Raw genomic sequence first — 27174 nt, forward strand, 5'->3', positions numbered from 1 at the left:
CAACTGAATATTTCTTTTGTTTCTTCACTGCTTTCAAATAGGGAAGAACTTGTGTTTAAAAATGAAAAATTTTAAAATTGGTCTCAAACAAAGGCTATTTTATACTTCTGATGTGTGTATCCTAATTAACATTATGAGGAGAGGGTAAGCAAAATATTATCTTAATTCAGTTTGGTTTATGTATTATTAAAGATATTTTCTATAAATGTTAGTATCTGATCAAAGATAAGAATCCATTTTAAAATTGGTTCTATAGGTCCAGGTTTTCTCTATCCATTTGATTTTTAAAAAAATAAATGTATTTATTTTTTTGGCTGTGTTGGGTCTTCGTTGCTGCATGTGGGCTTTCTCTAGTTGTGGCGAGCAGGGGCTACTTTTTGTTGCGGTGTGTGGGCTTCTCGTTGAGGTGGCTTCTCTTGTTGTGGAGCACAGGCTCTAGGTACATGGGCTTCAGTAGTTGTGGCGCACAGGCTTAGTTGCTCCATGGCATGTGGGATCATCCCAGATCAGGGATCGACCCCGTGTCCCCTGCATTGGCAGGCAGATTCTTAGCCACTGCACCACCAGGGAAGTCCCTATCCATTTGATTCTTATTTTAGAGAAACAAGAAAATAAAGACAGGCAAGAGAGAATAAAAAAACAAAACCTACAACATAATTTTGACAACCAGATTTGTTACTACTGTCATATTTGCTTTCATTCTTTTATTAAAGAAATATTACAGATAAACATAACAAGTGCCTTCACTTCCTAAAAGGCAATCGATGTCATATATGTATCCATGATCAATACACAGTACTGTTCTTTGCATTGTTTTATTAAATTTATAGAAATGTTATGTTTCATTGTACATTTTGCTTTTTTCTGTCAATATTATGTAATCTATCCATGTAATAATATATCAAATTTGTATCTTTAAATATTGTGTTCTATCATACAAATAATCACATTGTATCAATCTATTCCTCTACTAATGGAAATGTATGTTCTTTTCAATTTAGAGTAATACAAACCATGATGCAGTGAACATAAAGAGATGCATGAACACATGCATCTCTGTGCATATATGTGGGTGCCTCTGAAGCCAATACACCAAAATAGAATTGAATGTTCCATATTTATGTGTTTTTAAAGAAATCCTGTTACTCTAAAGTAGTAAATATAGTCTATTTTTTCATTATATAGAATTTTGCTTTTTATATTCCAGTCTTCAATCTGGGTTTTATTTTTGTATATGGTATAAAGAACTAACATTTTTTGTTCATATGAATCTTCCATTCATTGAATAGGCCATCCTTTTTCCAATGATTTCAACAGCACTATAATACACAAAATTCCCATGTCTTTCCTCCAGTCTTCAATTTGTTTCCACTGATTTATTTCCTCATAAAGAACACACTGTTTAAATGCTATGAGCTTTGAATAAATATGCAATGATATCTAGTAGTCTATCTTCTCTTTTGTTTTTCATGTTTGTTTCAGCTATTTGTGGCCCTTTACATTCCCATATAAAATATTGAATCAGTTCATGAAATTCTTAAAATATAACTAACTGGTAAAAACTTTGAGTGGAAGTACTTTAAACTTAGTGATTTGTGAGACAATTTATATTTTTTTTACCATGTCAAGTCTTTTCAGAAAATGTTATTTTTCTCAGAATTTCAAATGTGAGCTTTTGTGACCTTCAAAATGTTTTATAACTTTATATATGTCTTGTAATTCATTATTGTTTATTCTCAGGTATTTTATATCAAGCTATTTTCTAATTAACTATTCTAGTATGAGAGGTTATTTTAAGAGGTTTTTTTTTTTCCTCCAATCTTCTTTTTCTTGGTTAAGAGATTGGCTAGGAGCTCAAGTATCATGCTGGCATGCTGATGAAAATATCTTATTTCAGGTTTTAAAGATAATGCTGGATAAATATCATCATTAGATAAGATATCTGCTGAAGATTTTTGACAATCAGCTTTCTCATTATACAATTTGTCACCTTGGTAAGAACTGTGTCACAAATGTGACTTCTTCAAACGGCTTTCCCACATTCACAGTTTTCTGCTCTAGATCCAATAATGTACTGTGCAAGGAGGTGCTAATTCCTTCCAAAGGCTTTTCCATATTCACAAGATTCATAGTTTCTATTCCTAATGAGTATGAATTCTCTGGTGTCTAACAAGGTGTGACTTTTGGCTGAAAGCCTTACCACACTCATTACAATGATAAGGCTTCTCACCTGTATGTTTTCTCATATGAAGTGTAAGAGATGAGATTTGAGAAAAGGCTTTTCCACATTTACTACAGTCAAAGGGTTTCTCACCTGTATGACCTCGTATATGTATAGTAAGGGAGGAACTTTGGGAGAAAGCTTTTCCACATTTATTACATTCATAAGGTTTCTCACCTGTATGACCTCTCATATGTACAATAAGGGAAGTTCTTTGAGAGAAAGCTTTTCCACATTCATTACATACATAGGGTTTCTCACCTGTATGACTTCTCATATGTAAATTAAGCAATGAGCACTGAGAGAAAGCTTTCCCACATTTATCACATTCATAAGGCTTTTCCCCTGTGTGACTTCTCAGATGAAGAGTAAGGGAAGCAATTTGAGAGAAGGCTTTACCACATTCATTACAATCATAAGGTTTCTCTCCAGTGTGAACTTTCTGATGTGTAATAAAGTTTTGCTTTTGGCTGAAGGCTTTACCACATTCATTACATTCATAGGGTTTCTCTCCAGAATGAATTTTTTCATGAGCAATGAGATTTGATTTCTGGCTAAAGGCTTTGCCACATTCCTTACATATATAGGGTTTTTCTCCAGTATGAATTCTCTGGTGTCTAACAAGATTTGACATCTGAATGAAAGCTTTCCCACATTCATTACATTCATAAGGTTTCTCTCTAGTATGAATCTTCTGGTGTGTAATGAAGTTCTTTTTGTGGCTGAAGGCTTTTCTACATTCCTTACATTCATAAGGTTTCTCACCAGTATGACTTCTCATATGTACAGTAAGGGCTGAGCTTTGAGAGAAGGATTTTCCACATTCATTACATTCATAAGGTTTCTCACCTGTATGAATTCTCACATGTATAATAAGCATGGAAAACTGAGAGAAGGCTTTTCCACATTTATCGCATTTATAAGGTTTCTCTCCTGTATGACTTCTCATATGAAGAGCAAGAGATGCTATTCGAGGGAAGGCTTTACCACATTCATTACATGCATAAGGTTTCTCCCCAGTATGAACTTTCTGATGTGCAATGAGGCTTTGCTTCTGGCTGAATGCTTTTCCACACTCATTACATTCATAAGGTTTCTCTCCAGTATGAATTTTTTCATGATCAATGAGATTTGATTTCTGGCTGAAGGACTTCCCACACTCCTTACATGCATAGGGTTTCTCTCCAGTATGGATTCTTTGATGTCTAATGAGATTTGACATTTTAATGAAAGCTTTTCCACATTCATTACATTCATAAGACTGCTCCCTACTATGGATTTTATGATGTTTAATGAGTTTTTCCTTTTGGCTGAAGGCTTTTCTACATTTTTTACATTCATAGGGTTTCTCTCCAGTATGAATTCTCAGGTGTCTTATGAGGTCCAAAGTTTGATCAAAACCTTTTCCACAATGATTACACTTAAAGGGGGTTACTACAAGATGGGATAAGCTATTGCCAAATGATTTCATAGGTTCATTATATTCACAATGTTCTTTTCTTATAAGGATTCTCTCATTATTATAATAGTTGAAATTATTATGTTCTAAACACTTTCCAAATAAGTCATATTTGTAGAGATTGTGACTGGAAGGAAAAAAGTCTGAGTTTGGAGAAAATGCATTTGCAAATTTCTTATGACATTCATTCACTTTTTCTTCAGTCAGTGTTTTTGTGAATTTATCTTCAAGTTGTGTCAAAAGTCTGTCCTGGATTTTCTGATGCTCATCCATCCCCCATATTTCTCCTAAAACAAATTGCAAATAAATATCACTTGTAAATTTTTCCAATATTATATCAAAAAAAATTTTTTTAATATACTAGTATGGGATTGGTTCTTAGCTTATCGCCTAGTGTCTTATTAAGCAAATTCCAGGTACATGTATCTCCTATTTCCTAAGCTTTAGGAAATTCCAGGAAAGGAAATATCAGTAGAGACAGATATTTATGAATATAAATAGCTTTGACTGCTTTTAAATGGGATCTGAAAGAAAAAAGGTAAACTGTTGGATAAATAAGAGGGAGAATTCAGAATGTACAAATAAAGTAAGAAGAAATAGCGATAGAGAAAAAGACAAAAACAGGAAGCTAAAAAATCATAAAAGTACTTCACAGGACTCCATTTAAATAAACTTTTATAAACTTTTTGACATAATTTTCTGGAAAATATAAATTACCAAAACTGACTCTATAAAATGGAGAAAACAAATACCAATTTCCACAAAATAAACAGAAAAATATGAAAAGAAGTACCCCAAAACAAAACAAATAGAAAAGGCCCAGAGATATTATCATGGGAATTTAAACAAACGCCTAAGGGACAGCTGTCATGCTGTACAAAATATTAAGAAAAAAGAATTCCCATTTTTTTATGTGTGAGACAAACATAATATTAACATCAACACCTGATAAAGATGACAACCAAAAAAGCAAACTATACACCAATTTCATTTTTGAATATCAATGCAAAAACTCTACATATCAAAATGACCCAGAAGAAAAAAAAACTGACCCAAAAGCACATTAAATATAAGACATATATATGTTGTTTTTTCCAGGAATATAAGTATGTTTCAATATTAGGAAATCTATTACTATAAGTAAATACATTAATAGGTCAAAAGTGAAAAATCAAGTAATCATTCCAAAGATATTAAAAAGATGATAAAATTCAGCACCTATTTTCCATAAAAATCACTTTATAAAATGGGAACAGACACTTATTTAACTTGAGAAAAAGCACAGTATAACTTAAACCCTGGCACTGTTCTTAATGGGAAAAATCCCAAAGCATTCACATTAAAGTCAGGAATAAGAAAAAGATAAGTACTATCACAACTATTATTACAGTACAGGGTAGTGTATTAAATAAGAGAAAGAAATGAGGTATAAAAACTTGGAAAGGAAAGGTAAAGTTAACATTATTTGTCAATACTAAAACTGTTAACTTGCAAAATTGATCCACCTGAAAAATTATAAAAAGTAAAAAATTAAATTCACTATATATAGTAAATTAATATTCACTTTCAGTAACCTTCATATATACAAACAACTATTTAGAAAATATAGCAAAAGACTACACTTACAATGACAACAAAAATATGAAAAATCTGGGAATAAATTTAATAAGAAATGTCTAAAAATTATAAGAAAACTTTAAAATGCACACACAGATTTGAACAAATGAAAGTGTTATAGGTTGAATTGTGTGTTCCCCCTTTAAAATATATGTTTAAGCCCTAACCCCCAGTACCTCAGAACATGAAGTTATTTGAAAATAAGGTCATTGCAGATGTAGTTAGTTAAGATGAGGTTGTACTAGAGTAAGGTAAGCCCCTAATCTAATATGACTGGTGTTCTTATAAAAAGAATGCCACATGAAGAGACAGAACACAGGGAGAACACTATGTGAAGATAAAGACACAAATTGGAGTTATGTTACCACAAACCAAAGAATGTCTGGGGATACCAGAAGCTGAAAGATACACGGAATCTTCTCCTGTAGGTTTCAGAAGGAACATTGCTCTACTTACACCTTGATTGTGTATTTCTAGCCTCTACTTCATTATGGCAGCTCTAGGAAACTAAGACAAAAGGTGTATCACATTCCTGGAAAAGAATATTCGATAGCAAAAATGGTAATTATTTGCAAGTTAACCTATCAACTTAAAGTGGCTTCAATAAAAATGTTTGAAAATGCAAGTAAATAATAGCTCAAGGGAAAATGATACTAGGGGTTGCCAGCAGAGAAGAAAAATTACTTTTCAATATATATCCTATTGTACTTTAAAAAATTTGTACTACAAGTATTATATATTTTAAAAAGTGAATAAATAAAATTGTTCTGAACAATACAGTAATTAATAAAATGAGAACAAACAACAGGAAGGTAAAAATTGGATAAAAGAATCAGAATAGGGACTTCCCTGGTGGTCCAATGGGTAAGACTCCGCACTCCCAATGCTGGGGGCCTGAGTTCGATCCCTGGTTGGGGAACTAGATCCTGCATGCATGTTGCAACTAAGAGTCTGCATGTCACAACTAAGAAGTCCGTATGCTGCAACAAAGAGTCCATGTGCTGCAACAAAGATCCTGCATGCCGCAACTAAGACCCAGCACAGCCAAAGTAAATAAATAAATATTAAAAAAAAGAAGAATCGGAATATAAAACTGGAAGAGCCTGCGTAGCATGATTGAAAGGGAAAACAAAGAGTGGGAAATTATGCTTAAATATGGCCTCATAAATACATGAATTTATCTCTGATCCTACACAAAACCACACTAAAATTAGATAAGGAAAGAAAAAGATATAAACTAACAAAGACAAAGACCACTCTTCCACCCTAGAGAAGATGGGAGATTACTCTCTTGAGAAATATAAGCAGAAAGGCTCTAGAGACAAGGACACCAGGCAGAGAAATTCAGAGATAAGGAACTGGCTCAAACGTAGAATAAATGAACGTCTACATACCCAAAGGTGAGACATTCAGTCCCCAGTGGCTGCTTAGCTCTAGGAGAGGAAAATGGAGATTTTTCTCCCTCTCTGCCAGACTGAGAATAAAGTAAAGGAAAAATTCTTGTGAAGCTATAATGCAGGTAAAGTTAGAGACATGGTTGCAGATTATAAATGTAGAAAAGAAGGCAGAATACTAAGCTTAAGCTATTGAGTCCGCTCAGTTCAGGGAAAGAGAAAAGCTCAATTAAGCAAAAGGTGTTGAGAGGAAAGGTAAGATCAGGTCTTTAAGGTACTATCCAAGTAGAAGTGTACAAGAGTTCCAAGGGCAAGATCAAAATATCAAATGTGACAGAAAAGATTCCATGTTTTAAGATGGTGAAATGAAAGAGTATCTGATCTCTTTTCCTCTATACAAACAGGAATGAAAAGTCATTGATTCTTCAATGATCCTAGGTGGTGGCCGTAACCCCAATTATAATAAATGAGTTAGTGTTGACAAATACAATGAAGGGTGGAATAGGGAAAAAAGGATTCCAAGAGAAGACAGCTGTTCATGCTGATCTTGGGCACAGCAAGCAGCTGACATTGTCAAAATGGATATCACACCTTGAAGGGCAGAATTAATTAACCCATGATTACAACATGGAAATTTGGGAGTAGAGACTGATTACAGGAGACTTGACATCCCAAGGTATGTCAAGGAAGCCAGGACTGAACGAGGAAACACTGTGAAATACTGTCTTTTTAGGAAGAAGTCTGTTGGGGTGAGAGTGTAAGATTCAGAGTTATGAGAAGACTTGCAGCTGCAGTTCCTTTTTGGATGAGAAGAAGTAAAACCTAAACATATTCACACAACCATGTAGAATAAAAGGCTTTAGTATGAAGAACAGATGCATTCCTATACATCAAGAGTCGGCAAACTTTTTCTTAAAGGTCAGATAGTAAATATTTTAGGCTTCGTGGGTCATATAGTCTTTGACACAACTATTCAACTTTGCCTCTGCAATGTGAAAGTATTAATAGTTAAGATGTAAATGATTCATTGTGGCTATATTTCAGTAAAACTTCATTTACTCTAGAAACAAGTGGCTGGCCTACAGGTCATAGTTTGCATATTCCTGCTCTAGATCAGAGAACTTTCTTTCCTTCCCTAACAATATCCTTCTTTAAAAGTCAGGTCAAGGAGGAACTATCCTCACTCATAAATGAGAAGGTACTGGAATCAGATCTCTAAAAAAGTATAAGAGAAAAAAGAAAAGAAACATGAGATAAAGAAAGCAGACAAAAACTTCAAGCTAAGACAATTGACACATAGTAAATGAAAATCTTGATTAAATGTATTGCCATGAATGAAAAAACTTAATGAAAATATCAACTATAAATGAGCTCAAAATAGAAATATAAATGCATGAGGAAGAAACAATGAGAAAACAAAAAGGGCTAAAAAAAAATTAACTAGCAGAACCAAGAAAGAAAGAAAAGAGAAAAATAAAACCATCCAAAATAATGAACACCATGCAAGTGGGGGGAAAAAAGAGAGAAAGGCTACATAAAGACTTTTAGGGACTCCCCTGGTGGTCTAGTGGTTAAGACTTCGCCTTCCAGTGCAGGGGGTGTGGGTTTGATCCCTGGTCAGGGAGCTAAGATTCCCTCATGCCTTGGGGCCAAAAAACCAACAAACATAAAACAGAAGCAATACTGTAACAAATTCAATAAAGACTTTAAAAATGGTCATCAAAAAAAAACCTTAAAAAATTTAAAGACTTTAAGTATTAAAATTACAGTAAGGTAACCTCGTATTGCAAAACAAGATAGTGGATAAAGCATAAATTCTGAAGCATCACTGGGCTGATAGGAAGTAGCATAAATCTCCAAGAACACTGCAATCCTCTCCAACAACCATGCCTGAGCTCCATACACAGAAAAAATGAACAAAATAAAAACAAGTATTAGCCAAAACCAGGTCTGAGAGACAGCAGACCTGAAAGCAACCTGCAAGACAGATCTGTCTTGAGTACCTATGCAAAGCCTTGTTAACTAAAGTATAAGGCTCTTGGGCCATCAATAAAGAAGAGAAGCTCAACTAAGATTCCTACAAAAAGCCAAGACCTTCAAAGAATGTTCAACTGATCCTCACTTGGCAACGCCTCTTGGCACCCACCAGAAGCACATGCAAATCATCTTCAGAGGAAAGTAACCCCAATTTAGGACAACAGGATTAGCACAAATTAAGATTTTAAAAATTTAAGTTTAGGATCAGCAATCATCAACTATGTGAAGAACCAAAATACACTGAGTCCTCAAAAACAAGATATTTAAACCTGAGAACTTAAAATACTGGAACTGTCAGATACTGAATACAAAAGAGCTATGTACAGTATTTTTAAAGAAGCAAAAGATAAAAACACAAAGCTGAAGAAGCCACAGAAATTACTAGGAAGAATCAGAAAGATGTGAGAAGAAAAAAGCATAGCAAAAACAAAAAGAAGAGGAACTTACAAAAATACAAAATACTACTAAAAATTTTTTCAAAGGTGGATGAGTTAAAAAGATGAATAAACATGGTTGAAGAGAGAATTAGCAAACTGGAAGATATATCTGAAGTAATTACTGAGAAGGCAACACAGAGATACAGAAGAAGAAAATAGCAAAAGATATTTAAAAATATGGAGAAAAAAAAGGTCTAGCATCTATCTAATATGACTCTCAGTGGTAGAGTGTGAAGGCAATGAATGAGAGCCAATATTTGATGATGCTAGCTGAGAATGTTGCAGTACTTATGGAAGACATAAATAAGGAGACAACACTATGAATAATTTTATACAAACAGATTTGAAAACACAGATGAAACAAATTGTTAAATATAACAGATGGCCCTGGAACATCAATATATGGTAACTTCTTAAAATACAGAGGAAATTTAAATATTTATGGCAATTTCTTTGTTCAACTCTGTGAAAATTAATTCGAAAACCAGGATTAAAATGGTATCTTTCTGGAAAATTACAGTCTATTATCAAAAACTATTGCCAAGAGAGACAAAACATCTATATAGAACAGTTATAAAAGGAACAATGGAGAAGGGCTTCCCTGGTGGCGCAGTGGTTGAGAGTCCGCCTGCTGATGCAGGAGACACAGGTTCGTGCCCTGGTCTGGGAAGATCCCACATGCCGCGGAGTGGCTGGGCCCATGAGCCATGGCCGCTGAGCCTGCGCGTCCAGAGCCTGTGCTCCGCAACGGGAGAGGCCACAACAGTGAGAGGCCCGCGTACCGCAAAAAAAAAAAAAAAAAAAAAGGAACAATGGAGAAAAGCTGTCAAAGAAACTTCCCTCAAAAATCTGCAAGGTCCAAATAGTTCAACAGGTAAGATAAATAAAAATTTTACGGGAGTTTTATGCCAATGCTATATAAATGTTCTAGAACGTGAAGAAAAGCTTCTAAATTTTATTTACAAAACCAATGTAACATTGACTTCAAAGCTTAACAGAGTTAAGATATTTAAATTCATAGCAAAAATGTAAGTATGATTCATTATTAAGAAATATGTAAATAATATTCACCCATATACACAAAAGGAAAAAGAATCATATGATAAATCTCCTGTAAGAAACGGTTGTTATTTTAACTATGTGAACTTTAACGGTGGTAAAAAGTACTTTAAAGAGCAATGAGTGACCGGAAAAAAATACTAGAAAAACAAGAGAAACGGCTAATCACCTTAATATGTTAAGAATTCATATAAATTAAGAACTCAACAGAAAAAAAGGGGCATAAAACACAAACTGTTCATAAAAAAGAAATATAGATAGATTTTAAACATATGAAAAGATGCTTGCCTTCATTTATAATAAACGAAATGCAAATTCAAACTATAGTAAGTTATTTTTCATTTATCAAACTGGCAATGATTTAAGGAATGCTAATAGACTAAGTTGCAGAAATTGTCAGTAGAAGTATAAATTTTGTCTCCTTGAAGAGCAAAAAAAGACATCACAATATCTTTCAAATTAAAAATATATGTATGTATATGTATGCATGTATATATGTGTATGCATTATACATATGTATACACATGTATCACAAACACACAAGCACATGCATATATACGTGACAAATGTAGCAGAAAATGGGAGATAACAGAAAAGTAGCACTGACTTTAAATCTTTATTGAAATAAAAGGATTGTAGTCATTACTGAAGTATGAGAGCAAAAGCTAAATTACAGTGGGAAGTGTGACTATGGGTACAAAATATGATGCTAAAGCATTTACAATGGAAGGAAAAAGAGAAAATAGTAAAGGACTCTAAATGTCAACAAGTTTATTTAAACAACTTCAATTCTGTAAATATCTGAACGTAAAACGAAAGGAGTCTATGTAAAAAGGTGGGCAGAAAGACTAGAATGATTACCAAAGCAAAGCTGGGAATGAATTAGGAAATGTTGATATCTAGCACACAGGTAAGAAAGCTAACTGGTCTTTTAGGTTCTGAGGAAAGAAGTTAAGAATATTATCTAGAAATGACATCTTACATATATAAAAAATTCACACCAATTGTTATTACAAAGTTCTATGGCCTTAAAAAAATAACTTTGAAGAACATTTCAGAGGGATCAAAAACTTACAGATTAACAATTAAAGGGCCCTGGCCCCTCCTCACCTGTATGGTTCCTTCCCACTAACCTGGACAATGTCTCTTTGACACTTCTTCCTCCACCACCCATGGTTCTTCTTGCTCCAACTTGAAAATCACATCAGGTTTGGTGAATGGACATCCTGTCAAAGGGAAGTGACATAAGATTTGGGCATAAATACTAGGAACAATCATTCAATAACTGAGGCTGGCCCAGGGAAACCAGGCTTTCTGAAGGACAAGAAAACTATGTTTTCTAGGAATACTGCCCCTTGAAACATAACCAAGGATGACATTTTGCTTTGAAAGCTGCAGCATGCACATGAATGTGAGCAAAGGCACCTAAAGGCCAAACTCAGGCTAACATTTAAAGGTTCCACACATTTCAGAAACACTGGGGGAAGAAAAGGTAATTTACTCCCAGAGTTTGAGTTATATAGGAAACTACCCTTACCCACAGTGATTAAGTTGTTATAGTTTTCTAGCATCACATTCCAGTACAGGTTCCTTTGAGCAGGATCCAACTGCTGCCACTCTTCCTCAGTGAAGTCAATAGCCACATCTTTGAATGTCACTGTTTCCTGTAACAACATATTCCCACTCAATCTGGAGTCATCCATCTTAGATGTAGTGGACAAAACATATTGAAACTTTTTCTGATAGTACACAAAGGTAAGAGATTATAAAATAAATTTTACCTGTTTTTGTTATTGTCTGAAAGAAAAATATCATTTTAGCAACATCCTGTCAGTTTATGTTCATTCATTGATTTAGCAAGCACGTATCTTTAATAACTACTGTGAGTTAAAGAGATCTTGGGTACTAATTTATACTGAGTGCAAAAACTGGCGGAATACAAAACTTTACTCAAGTTAATTGGTCTGGGAACTCACTAGATCCCTGTGATGCACTGGTACATGAAAAAATGAAAATAGGATTTGGATGGAAGCAGAAATGGGGAGAGAATGACTTTGAAGTATAGTAGGAACATCCAGAGATATTCATTGATTTAGCAGTTGCACATATTGTTCATTAGATCAGAAGAAATCTAAATTGAAAATGAGGATTTATTGTTCATAAGCCTATAACAGGTGTCTGCAGCCACAAAAACTGGATATATTTTTGTTCAGAGTTCACATATACTGAAAAAAGAGTGCCACAAATAGAATGTTACAAATACCAACAGATATAGAAAAAAGATTAATGAAGTTTTTATAAAATGGTCTGAACTTGAATTACAACCAGAACTGTGAGAAAACAGTACCAAGAAAGATTAAAGTGTCAGAAATGAGGGACTGGTAACAAATTTCTTCAAAGAAGTGTGATTTGAACATAGAAATCAAATGCACTTTTTCTAGTTAAAAACCAAAATGCCCCAAAAATATAAACATAAGAAAAAAATCTTCAACAGCACTGGAACAAAGGTAGCTTTCCATATTTCCTATACTTTGAGGAATTTCTATGAGAGATGGGGTAAGATAAAAGGAAATCACCAGGAGCTAGATGATAAAAAATGTTTCTGATAATTTATTTCTAGGTCCTAAAAGGACCCTATGACCATGAACATCCACTAAAGTTGAGAGTATGCTGTGGGAATAATGGAAACTCCTCTTTTGGAGCCCTTTTCTGCTGAAGATCAAGGACTTATAAACAATCAGGCTTAAGAAACCAAAAGCAATCATGGCAAAATAAGACATCCCTCTGCAGTGGCCCCACTGCAAAAACAGTAATTTGGCATCCATCTATGGACAAAAGTGCCTTTGTGGTAACTGTGGGGTCCAGCACCATATGCTAAGGGACTGAGAAGGAGTCTTGCCTACCCACATGTTAAGTTATAAGCATACAGACCTCAGTCCTGGCTATAGACCCTGAGAGGCATGTGAACTGACTCTAGCCTCTCTTGGCCATGGTCCAGGAGCCCCCAGAAAATGACTGTCTTAGACAAGCACCTAATAGAAGACAGAGCTTTTGTGAAAGTACACGTCTCCAGCCAAGAAGTTCCAGTACATCAGTGGAGCAAAAAATACAAGTTTGGACTCATCAGAGAGGGTAAGAGGAACAGTTTGACTTTACCTACTTCACCCCTCCACCAAGGAAACACAGCTTAGGGCCAAGAGAAATCTTGGCCCATGATTTCGTTCATGAAGGAAAATAAGGATGTATGAGTACCCTGCTTTCCCAGCTATGTGGGATGGTGCCAAAGAGTGTCATTTTTCTCTCATCACATCCAAAGTACTGAATTATGAGCTGTGTCACTGAAAAGTCTGAGAGAGCAGCAGATAACATTCTCAGAGGACGTTACAGAGAAGCGGATCTTACTGTGCTAAGGACACCATCAAGAAGTAAAAAAGAGGAGTCAAATAAATAAAATAAAAAATGAAAGAGGAGACATTATGACTGATATCACAGATACAATGACCATGAGAGACTGCTATGAACAATTATATGGTAACAAAGTGGATAACCTAGAAGAAACATAGAAACATACAACCTACCAAGACTGAATCATGAAGAAATAAAAAATCAGAACAGACCAATAATGAATAAAGAGTTGAATCAGTAATCAAAATCTTTCAATAGAGAAAACCCTCCCCTCCCACCAAAAAAAGAAAAGCCGAGGACTAGATGGCTTCCCTGGTGAATTCTACCAATCATTTAAAGATGAACAGATGCCAGTCTTTCTCATACTTTCCAAAAAATAGAACTGGAGGGAACACTCCCAAACTCATTTTACAAGGCCAACATTACCCTGATACCAAAGGCAGATAAGGACACTACAAGAAAAACTATAGGCAAATATCTCTAATGAATATAGATGCAGAATTTTTCAACAAAATATAGGCATACTAAATTCAACAGCATGTTAAAAGGATCATACACCACAATCAAGAAGGATTCATTCCTGGGATGCAAGGATAGTTCAACATATGCAAATCAATACATGTGATACATCACTTCAATAGAATGAAAGACAAAAATTATATGATCATTTCAACAGATGCAGAAAAAGCACTTGACAAAATACAATCATTTTGTGATAAAAACTCTCAACAAACTGAGTATAGAAGGAACATACCTCAGCATAAACAAGGACATACATGATAAGCCAACAACAATATCATATCCAATGGTAAAAGGTTGAAACTTTTCCTTTAAGATCAGAACAAGACAAAGGTACCCACTCTCACCAGACCTATTCAATATAGTATGGGTAATCCTAACCAGAGCAATCAGGCAAGGGAAAAAAATACATCCAAATTGGAAAGAAAGAAGAAAACTCTCTTCTTTTTCTTTGCAGATGATATGATCTTATATATAGAAAATCCTAAAATCACTACCAAAAAAACTGTAAGAACTAATCAATGAATTCAGTAAAGTTGCAGGACACAAAATCAACAGACAGAAATCAGCTGTATTTATATACACTAACAACAAAATATCTGAAAAAGAAATAAAACAATCCCATTCACAATAGCATCAAAAACAACAAAAATACTTAGCAATAAATTTAACCAAGGAGGAGAAAGCTCTAGACACTGAAAAATATAAGATTTTGATGAAGGAAACTGAAGAGGACACAAATAAATGGAAAGATATCCCATGTTCATGGATCGCAAGAATATTGTTAAAATGTCCATACTACCCAAAGCCATCAACAGACTCAATGCAATCACTATCAAAATTCCCGAAGACTTTTTTCACAGAAACAGGAAAAAGTGATCTTTTTATGGAAAAACCCGAATGAACTTTTTGGCCAATCCAATACAATTTGTATGGAGCCACAAAAGACCCCAAATGCCCAAAGCAATCTTGTGAAAGAACAAAGCTGGAAGCATCACATTTCCTGATTTCAAACTATATGACAAAGCCATAGTAATCAAAACAGTGTGGTATCTGCATAAAAATAGACACATGGACCCATGTATAAGAAATGAGAGTCTAGAAATAACCCCCTTGTATCAGTCAACTAATACTTGACAAGGGAGTCAAGAATATTCAATATGGGGAAAGGATAGTCTCTTCAATAAATGGTATTGGGAAAACTGGATCATCACATGAGAATAATAAAACTGGACACATCTTACACCACTAAAATTAACTCAAAATGGTTAAAGATTTAAAATTAGACCTGAAACAGTAAAACTCCTAGAAGAAATCATAAGGATAAAGCTCTTGACATTGGTCTTGGCAATAATTTTTTAAATATGACATGAAAAGCATGAGCAATATAAGCAAAAATCAATAAGTGATGCTACATCAAACTAAAAAGCTTCTGCACAGCAAAAGGAACAGTCAACAAAATAAAAAGGTGATTTATGGAACAAAAGAAAATATTTGCAAATCATATATTTGATAAGGGGTTAACATCCAAAATAAAGAACTCATACAACTCAATAGCAAAAAAACCCAACTTGAGTAAAATTAGGTACAGTACAGTACCTAATTTTATAGGTACTGTATATAACAGTACTTTTATATAACAGTACTTTTATACAGTACCTTTTATACAGTACCTAATTTTATAGGTACTGTATATAACAGTACTTTTATATAACAGTACTTTTATAACAGTACAGTATTATATGCTGGAAACTTGCTAGAGAGTAGATCTTAAATGTTCTCGCCCTAAAAAAGAAATAATTATGTGAGGTGATGGAGGTTTTAAGCAACTACTGTGATAATAATTTTGCAGTATGTAAGTGTATCAATTCAACACGTTGTACACCTTAAACACAATGTTACATGTCAATTATATTTCAATAAAGCTAGAAAAGAAAATTTTTAAAGAAATGTAAAAAGAAAAAAAAAAAGAAACCAAAGGCAAAGTGTCAGGGTAAAAAAACACTGAAAGGACTTCCCCGGTGGGACAGTCGTTAAGAATCTGCTTGCCAATGCAGGGGACATGGGTTTGAGCCCTTGTCTGGGAAGATTCCACATGCCACGGAGCAACTAAGCCCGTGTGCCACAACTACTGAGCCTGCACTCTAGAGCCCACGAGCCACAACTACTGAAGCCCGCACACGTAGAGCCCGTGCTCTGCAACAAGAGAGGCCACAGCAATGAGAAGCCTGCACACCGCAATGAAGGGTAGCCCCTGCTCGCCACAACTAGAGAAAGCACAGCAACGAAGACCCAATGCAACAAAAAATAAATATATAAATAAATTTATTTAAAAAAAAAAACACTGAAATGCACAGGATAGTTGGGACTTCCCCTTAAGTGGGATAAAGACCAAAATAAGCTCAGAAAAAGTACCTGGTGAGGAATTACGGCTGAGGAGAAAATATAATGCAGAAAGCTAGTCCTACTATAATGGTTTCATTAATCACATGAAAGGAGAAGAGCACATAAGATGAATTCTTGCTGACAGTGCCTCAGCCTCAGATTTCTCCTCAGGGAGTTGTATTTTCCTAAGTTGGATCAATAAAATAATTAATAAATTACAAAACCAACACCACAGATTTTGCAAGAAAATTGTAATTGCTCAAGAGTGACAGAATCCAAAAAGAAATCATTAAAATAAACTTGATGAAAATACTTTTTAAAAAATTTAGTAAATATGAAGCATAATCTTAATATGAGAAATCTAAAACTTATATACATAAATCCCCATAATTAAAAACTGATATTTTAAGTATAAATACTGAGTTAGGCAAATAAGTTTAATGAAGAAAAATAAATTTAAAAAACAAACATACAAAATTAGGAATACTGAAACAAACTGAACTTCAATGAAATTAATAATTTAAAAAGAAATATGAAACCAAGACTGATCTCAAAATGAAAAAGAAAGAAAAGAAAAGAAATCCAGAACAGTTGATACTGTAGCAAAGACTTTTACTCTTCTATCCCAATATTTCCCCCCATTTCCAAATTTTTGGCTGGGCATATGGCCTCCTGTGCCATTATCATTCTTATTATCATTCTTCATCTCCTTTGAAGCTAGGTATTTTTATATAAGGTTCTGGACAATAAGATGAAAGGAGTATTATGTGCAACTACTGGTAAGTGAGCTTAAAGGGAGGAGGTATACATTTTCTTCCCAGCTTCCTCCTTCCTATAGACTGTTAAGTAACTATGATGGCTAGGGCAAATATAGTCATTTGGGATAATGAGGTAGAGCCAAGTATTAGAGGATAATGAGGTAGACAAATGAAATCGAGGAATCCTGGTTCTCTCTGCCTTAGAGATACAGGACCAGCCCTGATTTGTTGGTACCTGAATTCCTACAGAGACTAATAAAATTCTGTCCTGTTTAAGCAACTGTTCTGGAAGATTTCTGTCACAGTCAATAATACTAGGTAAATCTATTAAGACAGATAAATGCTTATGGTAGAAAGAGAACATTTCAAAATGCTATCTTTGTGGCAGCCATAGAAATATGCTCCCAGATCCCCTTCAAGAGAACAAGCTGTGAGACACATAATTGGCGAACAAACTCCAGCCGCTCTATCTTTAGTTCTACTACTGTGTTCATGATGAGACCATGCTATTCTCAAGCCACCACTGGCTATTTTTCCAGCCAAAGGCTAAGCACAGTGAGGGTATTAGGGACTGGACCATTCTACCTGACATGGGACTCCTCTAATGGGAAAATTTTGGTCAGCAACTCCCCACTGGCCTGGATGAGACTTTCTCACAGCTGCGTGAAGGTCTGAGATGGCAGAATAAAGAATCAGCAAGCTTAACGATCAAGAGATCAATAGAAACTATACAATCTGAAGATGAGGGGAAAAAAAGAGAGTGAAGAAACATGAACACAGACTAGGAGAAATGTGAGACAGAAATAAGTACATCCACATACACATAATACGAGTACCAGAAGGAGAGGAAAGACAGAAGACTACTCAAAGAAATGCTGGCTGAAAACTTCTTAAATTTGATTTTTTAAAAACACTAGTATACATATCCAAGACACTCAATGAACCCTAAGCAGGATAAACACAAAGAGATACAAACACATGATACTCAAAATGCTGAAAGTAACAATACAGAGAAAACCTTAAAAGCTGCAAGAGGAAAACAATCCTTTATCTACAAGGCAGCCACAATAAAATTGACACCTGACCTCTCATTAGAAACAATGAAGGTCAAGGCAATGGGACAGCAATATTTCAAGTGCTGAAAGAAAAAACACTATCAACGAATAATCCTATAACTAGCAAAGTTACCTTCAAAAATGATTATACTCAGTGAAAGAAGCCAGACACAAAAGTCACATATTTTAGCATTCTATTCATATAAAATATCTGGAATAGATAAATACAGAGACTGAAGGCAGACTGGTGGTTGCCAGGAGCTGGGGGAGAGGGGAAGGGGGGAGTATATGTTTAATGGGTATGAGGTTTTATTTGGGGGTCATGAAAATGTTTTGTAACTAGATAGAGGGGTGGCTGTACAACATTGTGAAGGTACTAAATGTCACTGAATTGTTTGCTTCAAAATTATTAATTTTATGTAAATTTCACCTAAAAAAAAAGATGAAATATATTCCCAGAGAATTCATTGCTAGCAGACTGGCCTAACAAGAAATAATAAAGGAAAAAAAAAAGAAATAATAAAGGAAGTTCCTGAGGCTGAAGGGAAGTGACACCAATCATTAAATCCTCATGAAAAAATGAAGAGTTCAAGTAAAGCACTAAGCAGAATATAGAACACACAGCAGGCTTGTCAATTTAATTTTATTGTCCTAGGCACTCTGTTCTATGTTTCTGGAGATGTGAACATTTGCAGATGAAACTTAATATGGCAACAATGAACAAAATGATGTGATATTCTTGTGCTATGGGTTAATTTTTTTGCTTCTGGCTGGATGTGCTTTGTCATCAGTAATATCTTCAGACCTTCCATGGCCTTATTTATACTGCCTTGGGCCTCTCACTGGCATTCATAGATTCCAAACATGTAACCAGTATACTAGTTTTGAAACGCTTTTTAATGTATGTTTCCTTATTCTTCATAACCTTTCTCCATTTTAGTTTTACTGAAAAAAGAAAGACAGAGGGGAAGATGACTGGGGGAAACACTTTCCTCCCCCTTGGAGGCCTGGGATAGAGAAGAAAGGCCATGGAGGTAGGGACATAGGCAGTTAAATGTCTGCTCAGAACTTCTCACACTCCAGGGCATTAAGGTGAAGTAAGAAAGGTAGTGAATTAAGAGGGCAAAGTGACATGGTCAAATTGGGGGAACCTTAAGTAGCCTTTGTGTCCCATGTAGCATATATCCTGAGTAGGGAGTGATAGGACCCTTGCAGAAGGCAAGATGACCCCACAGACTATTGCACATGGAAGCCAGGGATTCTTTGGAGGTTATGACAGAGACTCAGAGTCTGTGGAGACAACAAGATCCAAGGCAGGAAAGATGAAAGGAGGGGGCCCTTGGATCATGACTGAGCTGAAAAACGTACCACAAATTCATCAGCTACAGAATGCCCAGAAAAAGAAGCCAGCTAAACTAGATTCAGTGGATACCAGTCAGCACACATTCATGGAGAATCACAGAGGACCCTCTTCCTCCCAAAGCTATGAAGATTTTCTTCTATATCTCAGATACCACCTTAAGAGAGGACAGGGGTTTAGAGAGGAATCTGAATAACTGAATAATTATTCAAAGAAACAGTTTACTGATAGGACTAAGTTTTGAATCAGACTGCATCAAAACTAGCTTTTCTTTTCATGCTACTGATCAGAACTCTTAAGAGATATGCGAACAAATTTTTAAAATAAAGAAACTATATTTTTAACATACATATCAGTGTAGTATGAGTAATTCTGTGACTCATACATATGAAGTCATTGAATAAAGTTAAGGGACAAAGAAATATGGACTACATGTATGATGTGAGGAGGTAAATGGCTTTCAGACAAGGTTCAAATCTCTAAAGAATTTACAATCATAAAATTTACTTTAATAGAACAGTATCGGCCTTGGGCAAAATTCATCTTCATAGTTTAAGACATCTTGTCCAAAACAGCATTCACTGAGGATGTGTGATAGGTACAGAACTCCTGCTAAATAAAACAGGCTTGCAAGGAACTTATACCTTGGCTTCACCTTACCTTCTAACACCAGACTCAAGAAAATCTGCTTTCAATAAAGTTATGGTATCTGTTGTGTATACCTTAGTATAAATTAAATTAATGAATTAAATATCCAGGAAAAAAATATTCAAGTGTTTCCCCCAACCAGTTAACAGGATTAGTTTAACATTCAAAAATTGATGACTCTAAAGGAGGAGGATCAAGATGGTGGAGTAGGAGGACATGGAGCTCACCTCCCGCCATAAACACATCAAAAATATATCTACACACGGAACAATTCTCACAGAAAACCAACAGGAAGCTGACAGAAGGACTCCTATACCTAACCAAAGCTGCAAGAAAGATCTCCACAAAACTGGGTAGGATGGGGGAAAAAAAGGCATCAGGTTGGGACCTGCACCCCTGGGAGGGATCTGTAAGGAAGACAAGGTCCACACAGGCAGACCCTCGCCCTGGGGAATGATCAGGTTGACTCACAATCTGGGCATCCCAGTTCTGGGGTCTTACATGGAGACAAGCCCCCTTGCCTAATGGGATCTGCTGAGACAGAAAGAAGGGCTAGAGAAACCTAGATCCTACTCATGAGGTATGCTAGATAAGCCTAGACCCTACTCATGAGGTGTGTGCATATGCTGGCTTGCTAACAATCAGGATGGAGGAAAGGTTGCACCGGCAGCAGCCACCTCACTGCACTTCCTAATCCTAAACAGTAAATGCCCCAGCCCTGCTCCCTCCACACCATAGCCTGGTGCGAGATCAGGGGAAAGATTTGTTTAGCTCCACAGAGGCAGACAGGGGGCGCCAGGGGTGTAATCTGGATGGAGCCATGGAGCCACTGTCAGTGTGCACACGGGAGGGTGGGTCTAGCCAGGGGAGACACTGTCAGCACGCACATCAGGCAGCAGGTCTAGCTGGGCAGACATTGTCAGCACATCGTGTAGTGCCACAAGAATACATAGTGGCTAAGCGCTGAATCTCGGGCAGGTAGGTCCTGGGAGAGGGCTTGATCTAGCTATGCAGAAACAGTCCAGATGGCCTGGGGTGTGATCTGGAGGGAGCCACAGAGCTTCACTGTCAGCTTGCGCACAGTGGTGGTGGCAGCTCTAGCAGTGGAGACTTTTGTCAATGTGTGCACAGGGGCAGCAGAACCAGCTACCACAGACAATGTCAGTGTGTGCACTGGGCAGTGCCACAAGAATGCATAATGGCTAAGTGCTGAATACTGGGCAGACAGGCCCTGGGCAGGAGTGCACAGCAGTTTGTTTCCCAGCGAGAGTGCTCCAGCCCCACCCATTCAACACAGCGACTTAGCACCAGACCTGGGGCAAACAGATCCTGGGAGAAGTCTGCCACAGAGGCAGCCCAGCTCTCAATTCCTGCCCACCTCAATTCCTGCAGTGACAACACCCTGACACCCAGCTCCAGTCTACTCCACACCACAGCCCTGCACTAGATCTGGGAGGAACAAAACAGAGAAAATAATGCGCCTTGTGCTGCTTCTGAGCAGAACCCTGGACACCTACACACGTGGCACATAGGTTTGCTATGAGCGCATGGGCCTCACTTGCTTCAGCATCCACCTTCTTTGGGGTAGGGCACGCACTGAAGGGCAACAGAGCCTGAGAAACCTGACCTTAGGACTTCTACTCCAACATTTGGGAAGCAGACCCTGCCCCCGACAGGGTGGTGACAGCCATGGAACAAAGAAGAGACCCCACCTCCCATCTAGCACAGGCTCTGGATACCAAAAGACCAACTATCAAGGGAATAACAGCCAACACACTCTGAAGAAAAACGTGGCTAACATCCACACCAAAACCAGCCCTCGCACCAAAAATGTTGGACACACACAGTCTACATAGGGACACTCCCACGTAAAAACACCCCTTCAAGAACACAGTAGATAACTGTTTCTCCTAAATTCACAGAAGCAGAGAAAGTTAAGTAAAATGAAAGAGCAGAGGAATTACTCCTAAAAAAAGAACAAGAGAAATCCCCTGAAAGAACAAATAATGAAGCAGACCTCACCAGTCTACTGGACGCCAAATCCCCAAAAAACGGGTAATAAAAATGCTACAGGAATTAAGAAAGATTATCAATAAAAATGAAGACCACTGTAACAAGGAGCTAGAAACTATGAAGGTGAACCAATCAAAATTAGACGATTCAATTGCCAGGATAAAAACCAATCTAGAGGCAATGAATAGCAGACTAAATGACACAGAAGAGTGAATAAGTGATCTGGAAGATAGAATAATGGAAATCACCCAATCAGAAAAGCAGACAGAAAGACAAATTTTTTAAAAAAAGAAAGAAATATGCAAGATCTATGGGATAATATAAAATGTGCCAAGCTATGCATAATAGGGGTTCCAGAAGGACAGGAGAGAGAAAAGGGGATCGAAAATGTATTTGAAGAAATCATGGCTGAAAAATTCTCAAACCTAAAGATGGAAACAGATATCCAGGTACAGGAAGCACAGAGAGTCCCAAACAAGATGAACCCAATCAAACTCATGCCAAAATATATCATAACTAAAATGAGAAAAGTTAAAGAGAGGATTCTAAACGCAGCAAGAGAAAAACAGTCAGTTAGAGGGAACCCCCATAGGCTATCAGCTGATTTCTCTATAGAAACATTTCAGATCAGAAGGGAGTGACATGACATATTCAAAGTCCTGAAAGGAAAAAACCAGAAACCTAGGATACTCTACAGCAAGATTATCATTTAGAATAGGAGGAGAGATAAAGAATTTCTCAGACAAGCAGGGCTTCCCTAGTGGCACAGTAGTTAAGAATCCATCTGCCAATGCAGGGAACACGGGTTCAAGTCCTAGTCCGGGAAGATCCCACATGCCACAGAGCAACTAAGGCTATGCGCCACAACTACTGAGCCTGTGCTCTAGAGCATGTGAGCCACAACTACCGAGCCCATGTGCTGCAACTACTGAAGCCCGTGCGCCTAGAGCCTGTGCTCCGCAAAAAGAGAAGCCACCACAATGAGAAGCCTGCACACCACATGAAGAGTAGTCCCTGCTCGCTGCAACTAGAGAATGCCCACGCACAGCAATGAAGACCCAACACAGCCAAAAATAAAATAAATTTTAAAAAAAGAATTTCTCAGACAAGCAAAAGTTATAGAATTCAGCAATACTAAACCTACCCTAAAAGAAATATTGAAGGCTCTTCTCCAAATAGACAAGAAACAAGAATCTATAGGAAAGGGAAAATCACAATAAGAAAGGTAAATATATAACAAGATTGAAGACCACTTAAGCCAGTACATAGATTAAAAAAATCAAAAAAAAATTTAAAGCAACATAACTACAATTAATAGCAAAAGGGTAAAACATAAATATGTAAAATAGGACATCAAAATCACAAAATGTGGGGGAGGTGTGAACTTGTATGACTATAAGTTTAACACAAGTAGAGATAGTCATGGGCCAACAAACTTGAACTCCACAGTCACCACAAATCAAAAACATATAACAGATTCACAAAAAACAAAGATAGGAACTCAAGCATAAAACAAAAGAAAACCATCAAACCACAAAGGAAAAAAAAACAAAAAGAAGAAATTAACGAAAAACTGGAAAAACAACTGGAAAACAAGGTTTAAAATGGCAATAAGTATATACCTATCAGTAATTACTTTTAATATCAATAGACTAAATGCTCCAATCAAAAGACACAGGGTGGCAGATTGGATAAAAAAGAAAGAGCTACCATATGATCCAGCAATCCCACTCCTGGGTATATATCCAGGAAAAATGAAAACTCTAATTTGAAAAGATACATGCACCCCAATATTCATGGCAGCACTATTTATAATAGCCAAGACATGGAAATAACCCAAGTGCCCATCAAGAGACGAGTGCCTTAAGAAGATGTGGTATATATACACAATGGAATGTTAGTAGCCATAAAATGAATGAAATATTGCCATTTGCAGCAACATGGATGAACCTAGAGAATATTATACTTAGTGAAGTAAGTCAAAGACAAATATTATGATATCACTTATATATGGACTGTAAAGAATAATATAAATGAATCTATATACAAAACAGAAACAGATTCACAGACATAGAAAACAAACTTATGGTTACCAAAGGGGAGGGGGAGGGACAAATTCGGAGTATGAGATTAACTGATACAAAGTACTATACAAAAAACAGACAGGCAACAAGGATTTACTCTATGGCACAGGATATTATACTCAATATCTTGTATTTATATTTCAACATCTATAATTGAAAATAATCTGAACATATATATTTATAACTGAATCTCTCTGGCTGTACACCTGAAACTAACACAATACTGTAAATCAACTATACTTCGATTTTAAAAATGGATTACTTTAATTGACCAAATTAACAGAAAAAAGGAGAAACATTATTTGATCAAGATCACATATACGGGCTTCCCTGGTGGCGCAGTGGTTAGGAATCTGCCTGCCAATGCAGGGGACACGGGTTCAAGCCCTGGTCCAGGAATATCCCACATGCCGCGGGGCAACCAACCCCGTGGGTCACAGCTGCTGAGCCTGCGCTCTGGAGCCCGCGAGCCACAACTACTGAAGCCCACGCACCTACAGCCCGTGCTCTGTAACAAGAGAAGCCACTGCAATGAGAAGCCCACGCACCACAACAAAGAGCAAAACCAGCCAAAATAAATAGATAAATTTATTTTTTAAAAAATCACATATACAAGAAAATTGTATGACAAAAGTCAATACCAATTCATGATAGACCCCCTTAGCAGGCTAGGAATAAAAGGAAATTTCCTTCATCTGTAAGAGTATTTACAAAAAAACTTTCATGGTATATCGTACTTACTGGTGGATCATTGAAAGTATACCCTCAAGACTGAGAATGAAACAAAGATGACTGCCACCACATCTATTCAGCATTATACTGAACATTTAGCAATTGAAGTAAAGCAAGAAAAAAGGGGGGGGCATGAGAATTCAAAATGATGAAAAGTGTCTATTTGCAGATGATATATTTGTAAACATAATTCAGTTCAATTTGAAATAAAAACCTCAGCAGTTTTAATTGTGGAAATGGACTAATTCTAAAATTTCTAAGGAAATATATAAATCACTACAAATAGCTACAGCAGTGTTAAAGAAAAACAAAGATGGAGAGTTGTTTTCATTATCAGATACCAATATTTATAATAATAAAGACATGGTAATTAAGATAGAATGCTATTGACATAAGAAACATAAAACAGTGGAAGAGGATGTAAAGTCAGAAATACATATATTAACATGAATATGTCTTGAAAACAATATGGAGTGAAAAAATGAATTGCAGAACTGTCAGTCCATTATGTTCCCTATTATTTAAAAATCTAAAACAGAGAGCAACATTATATAATATTCATATATACAAATCAGTGTGGTAAAAACATAAAACCATGGACGCTTGATATACATAACATTCATGAAAGTGACTGACTCTGGGGACAGAGTAGCTGTAATATTCTAGTTATTTTATTGAAAAAAATCTCAAAGCAAAAATGACAAAATATTAAATATGCTAATTCCAGATATTGGGTATATGGCTGTTTATTCTATTTCTCCCTCTCTCTTCCTAGATTTTAAAATAATAATTTTTTAAAAAGATGAGAGAGATGGAAGCAAAAGCAGCTCTGTATTAGTTCAATTTTCTGTGTTCTCACTGATTTCAAGTTTATTCTCATCAATTCCTTCTTCTATTTTCTCACATTGTTTCTAATTTCTAGAACTATATTTTGTTCATTTTGTTTATATTTATTAACATATCATTATTATTCAGCCTGCAGGTTTTCTTCTGTACATTATTTTTTAGATGTTCTGTAACATAAATTTTTATGTCTTTCTTGATCTAAGTTGCTTATGCTAGTTTTAAAATTTCCATGTGGAAATGTTTTCTTTTTGAATTTTTATTATTAACTTCCTATGTAACTGCATTCTGGAACATGTACAGTTTGTACTTTTGAAATTTATTGACTTTTATTCAGGCCTAATATATGGTCAGTTTTTTAGTTTTTCCATATCTAAAAAAAGGATATTAATTGTTTCCAGGCTATAAGCTATGATAATCAATTAGCTCTATCAAATTATTATTGGTAGTTATGTTCATTTTGTTGTCTGCTTTATGTGTCTATCATGAGCTAAGACAGACCAATAAAAGTTTCCTATTGATATGTTCCTTCTTATTTTTCACAGTATTCCTTATAGTAAATTTTCTGCAGTTTATTTGGTACAGAAGTAGTCCTAACCATTTATCTTTATTACCTAACGCACTTATCAGCATTTTAAAGCATCATTCTTTTTGTTTTTTTAAAGCTTACAGTCTTGGATGAATAGATAAAGATGTGGTACATATATACAATGGACTACTACTCAGCCGTAAAAAAGAATGAAATAATGCCATTTGCAGCAACATGGATGCAACTAGAGATTATCATACTAAGTGAAGTCAGAAAGAGAAAGACAAATACCATATGATATCACTTATATGTGGAATCTAAACTATGGCACAAATGAACTTATTTACCAAATAGAAACAGACTCACAGACACAGAGAAGAGGCTTGTGGTTGCCAAGTGGGAGGAGGGGGGGAGAGGGGTGGGCTGGGAGTTTGGGGTTAGCAGATGCAAACTATTACGCTTAGAATAGATAAACAACAAGGCCTACTACATAGCACAGGGAACTATATCCAATCTCCTGGGATAAACCATAATGGAAAAGAATATTAAAAAAAGAATGTATAGTTAAAAAAAATAAAAAAAACAGCAAAAAAAAAGAATGTATATATGTGTATAACAG

General features: G+C 35.9%; 1 protein-coding gene across 1 annotated transcript in view; it reads right to left on the minus strand.

Annotated features, from left to right (window-relative positions):
• Window positions 1-2010: 2010 nt before the first annotated feature.
• ZNF569 (zinc finger protein 569) overlaps window positions 2011-27174 on the minus strand; it is a 59113-nt gene continuing 33949 nt past the window's right edge. Inside the window, exons 4-6 of the mRNA XM_033844248.2 lie at window positions 11762-11888; window positions 11358-11450; window positions 2011-3967 (exon numbers count right to left, since the gene is read on the minus strand). Of these exons, the coding sequence (XP_033700139.1) occupies window positions 2142-3967; window positions 11358-11450; window positions 11762-11888 (2046 nt within the window). The 3' untranslated portion in view covers window positions 2011-2141. The remainder of the gene's footprint in view (window positions 3968-11357; window positions 11451-11761; window positions 11889-27174) is intronic.

This window comes from Tursiops truncatus, chromosome 19, assembly GCF_011762595.2.
Source record: "Tursiops truncatus isolate mTurTru1 chromosome 19, mTurTru1.mat.Y, whole genome shotgun sequence".
NCBI classification, from domain to species: domain Eukaryota; kingdom Metazoa; phylum Chordata; class Mammalia; order Artiodactyla; family Delphinidae; genus Tursiops; species Tursiops truncatus.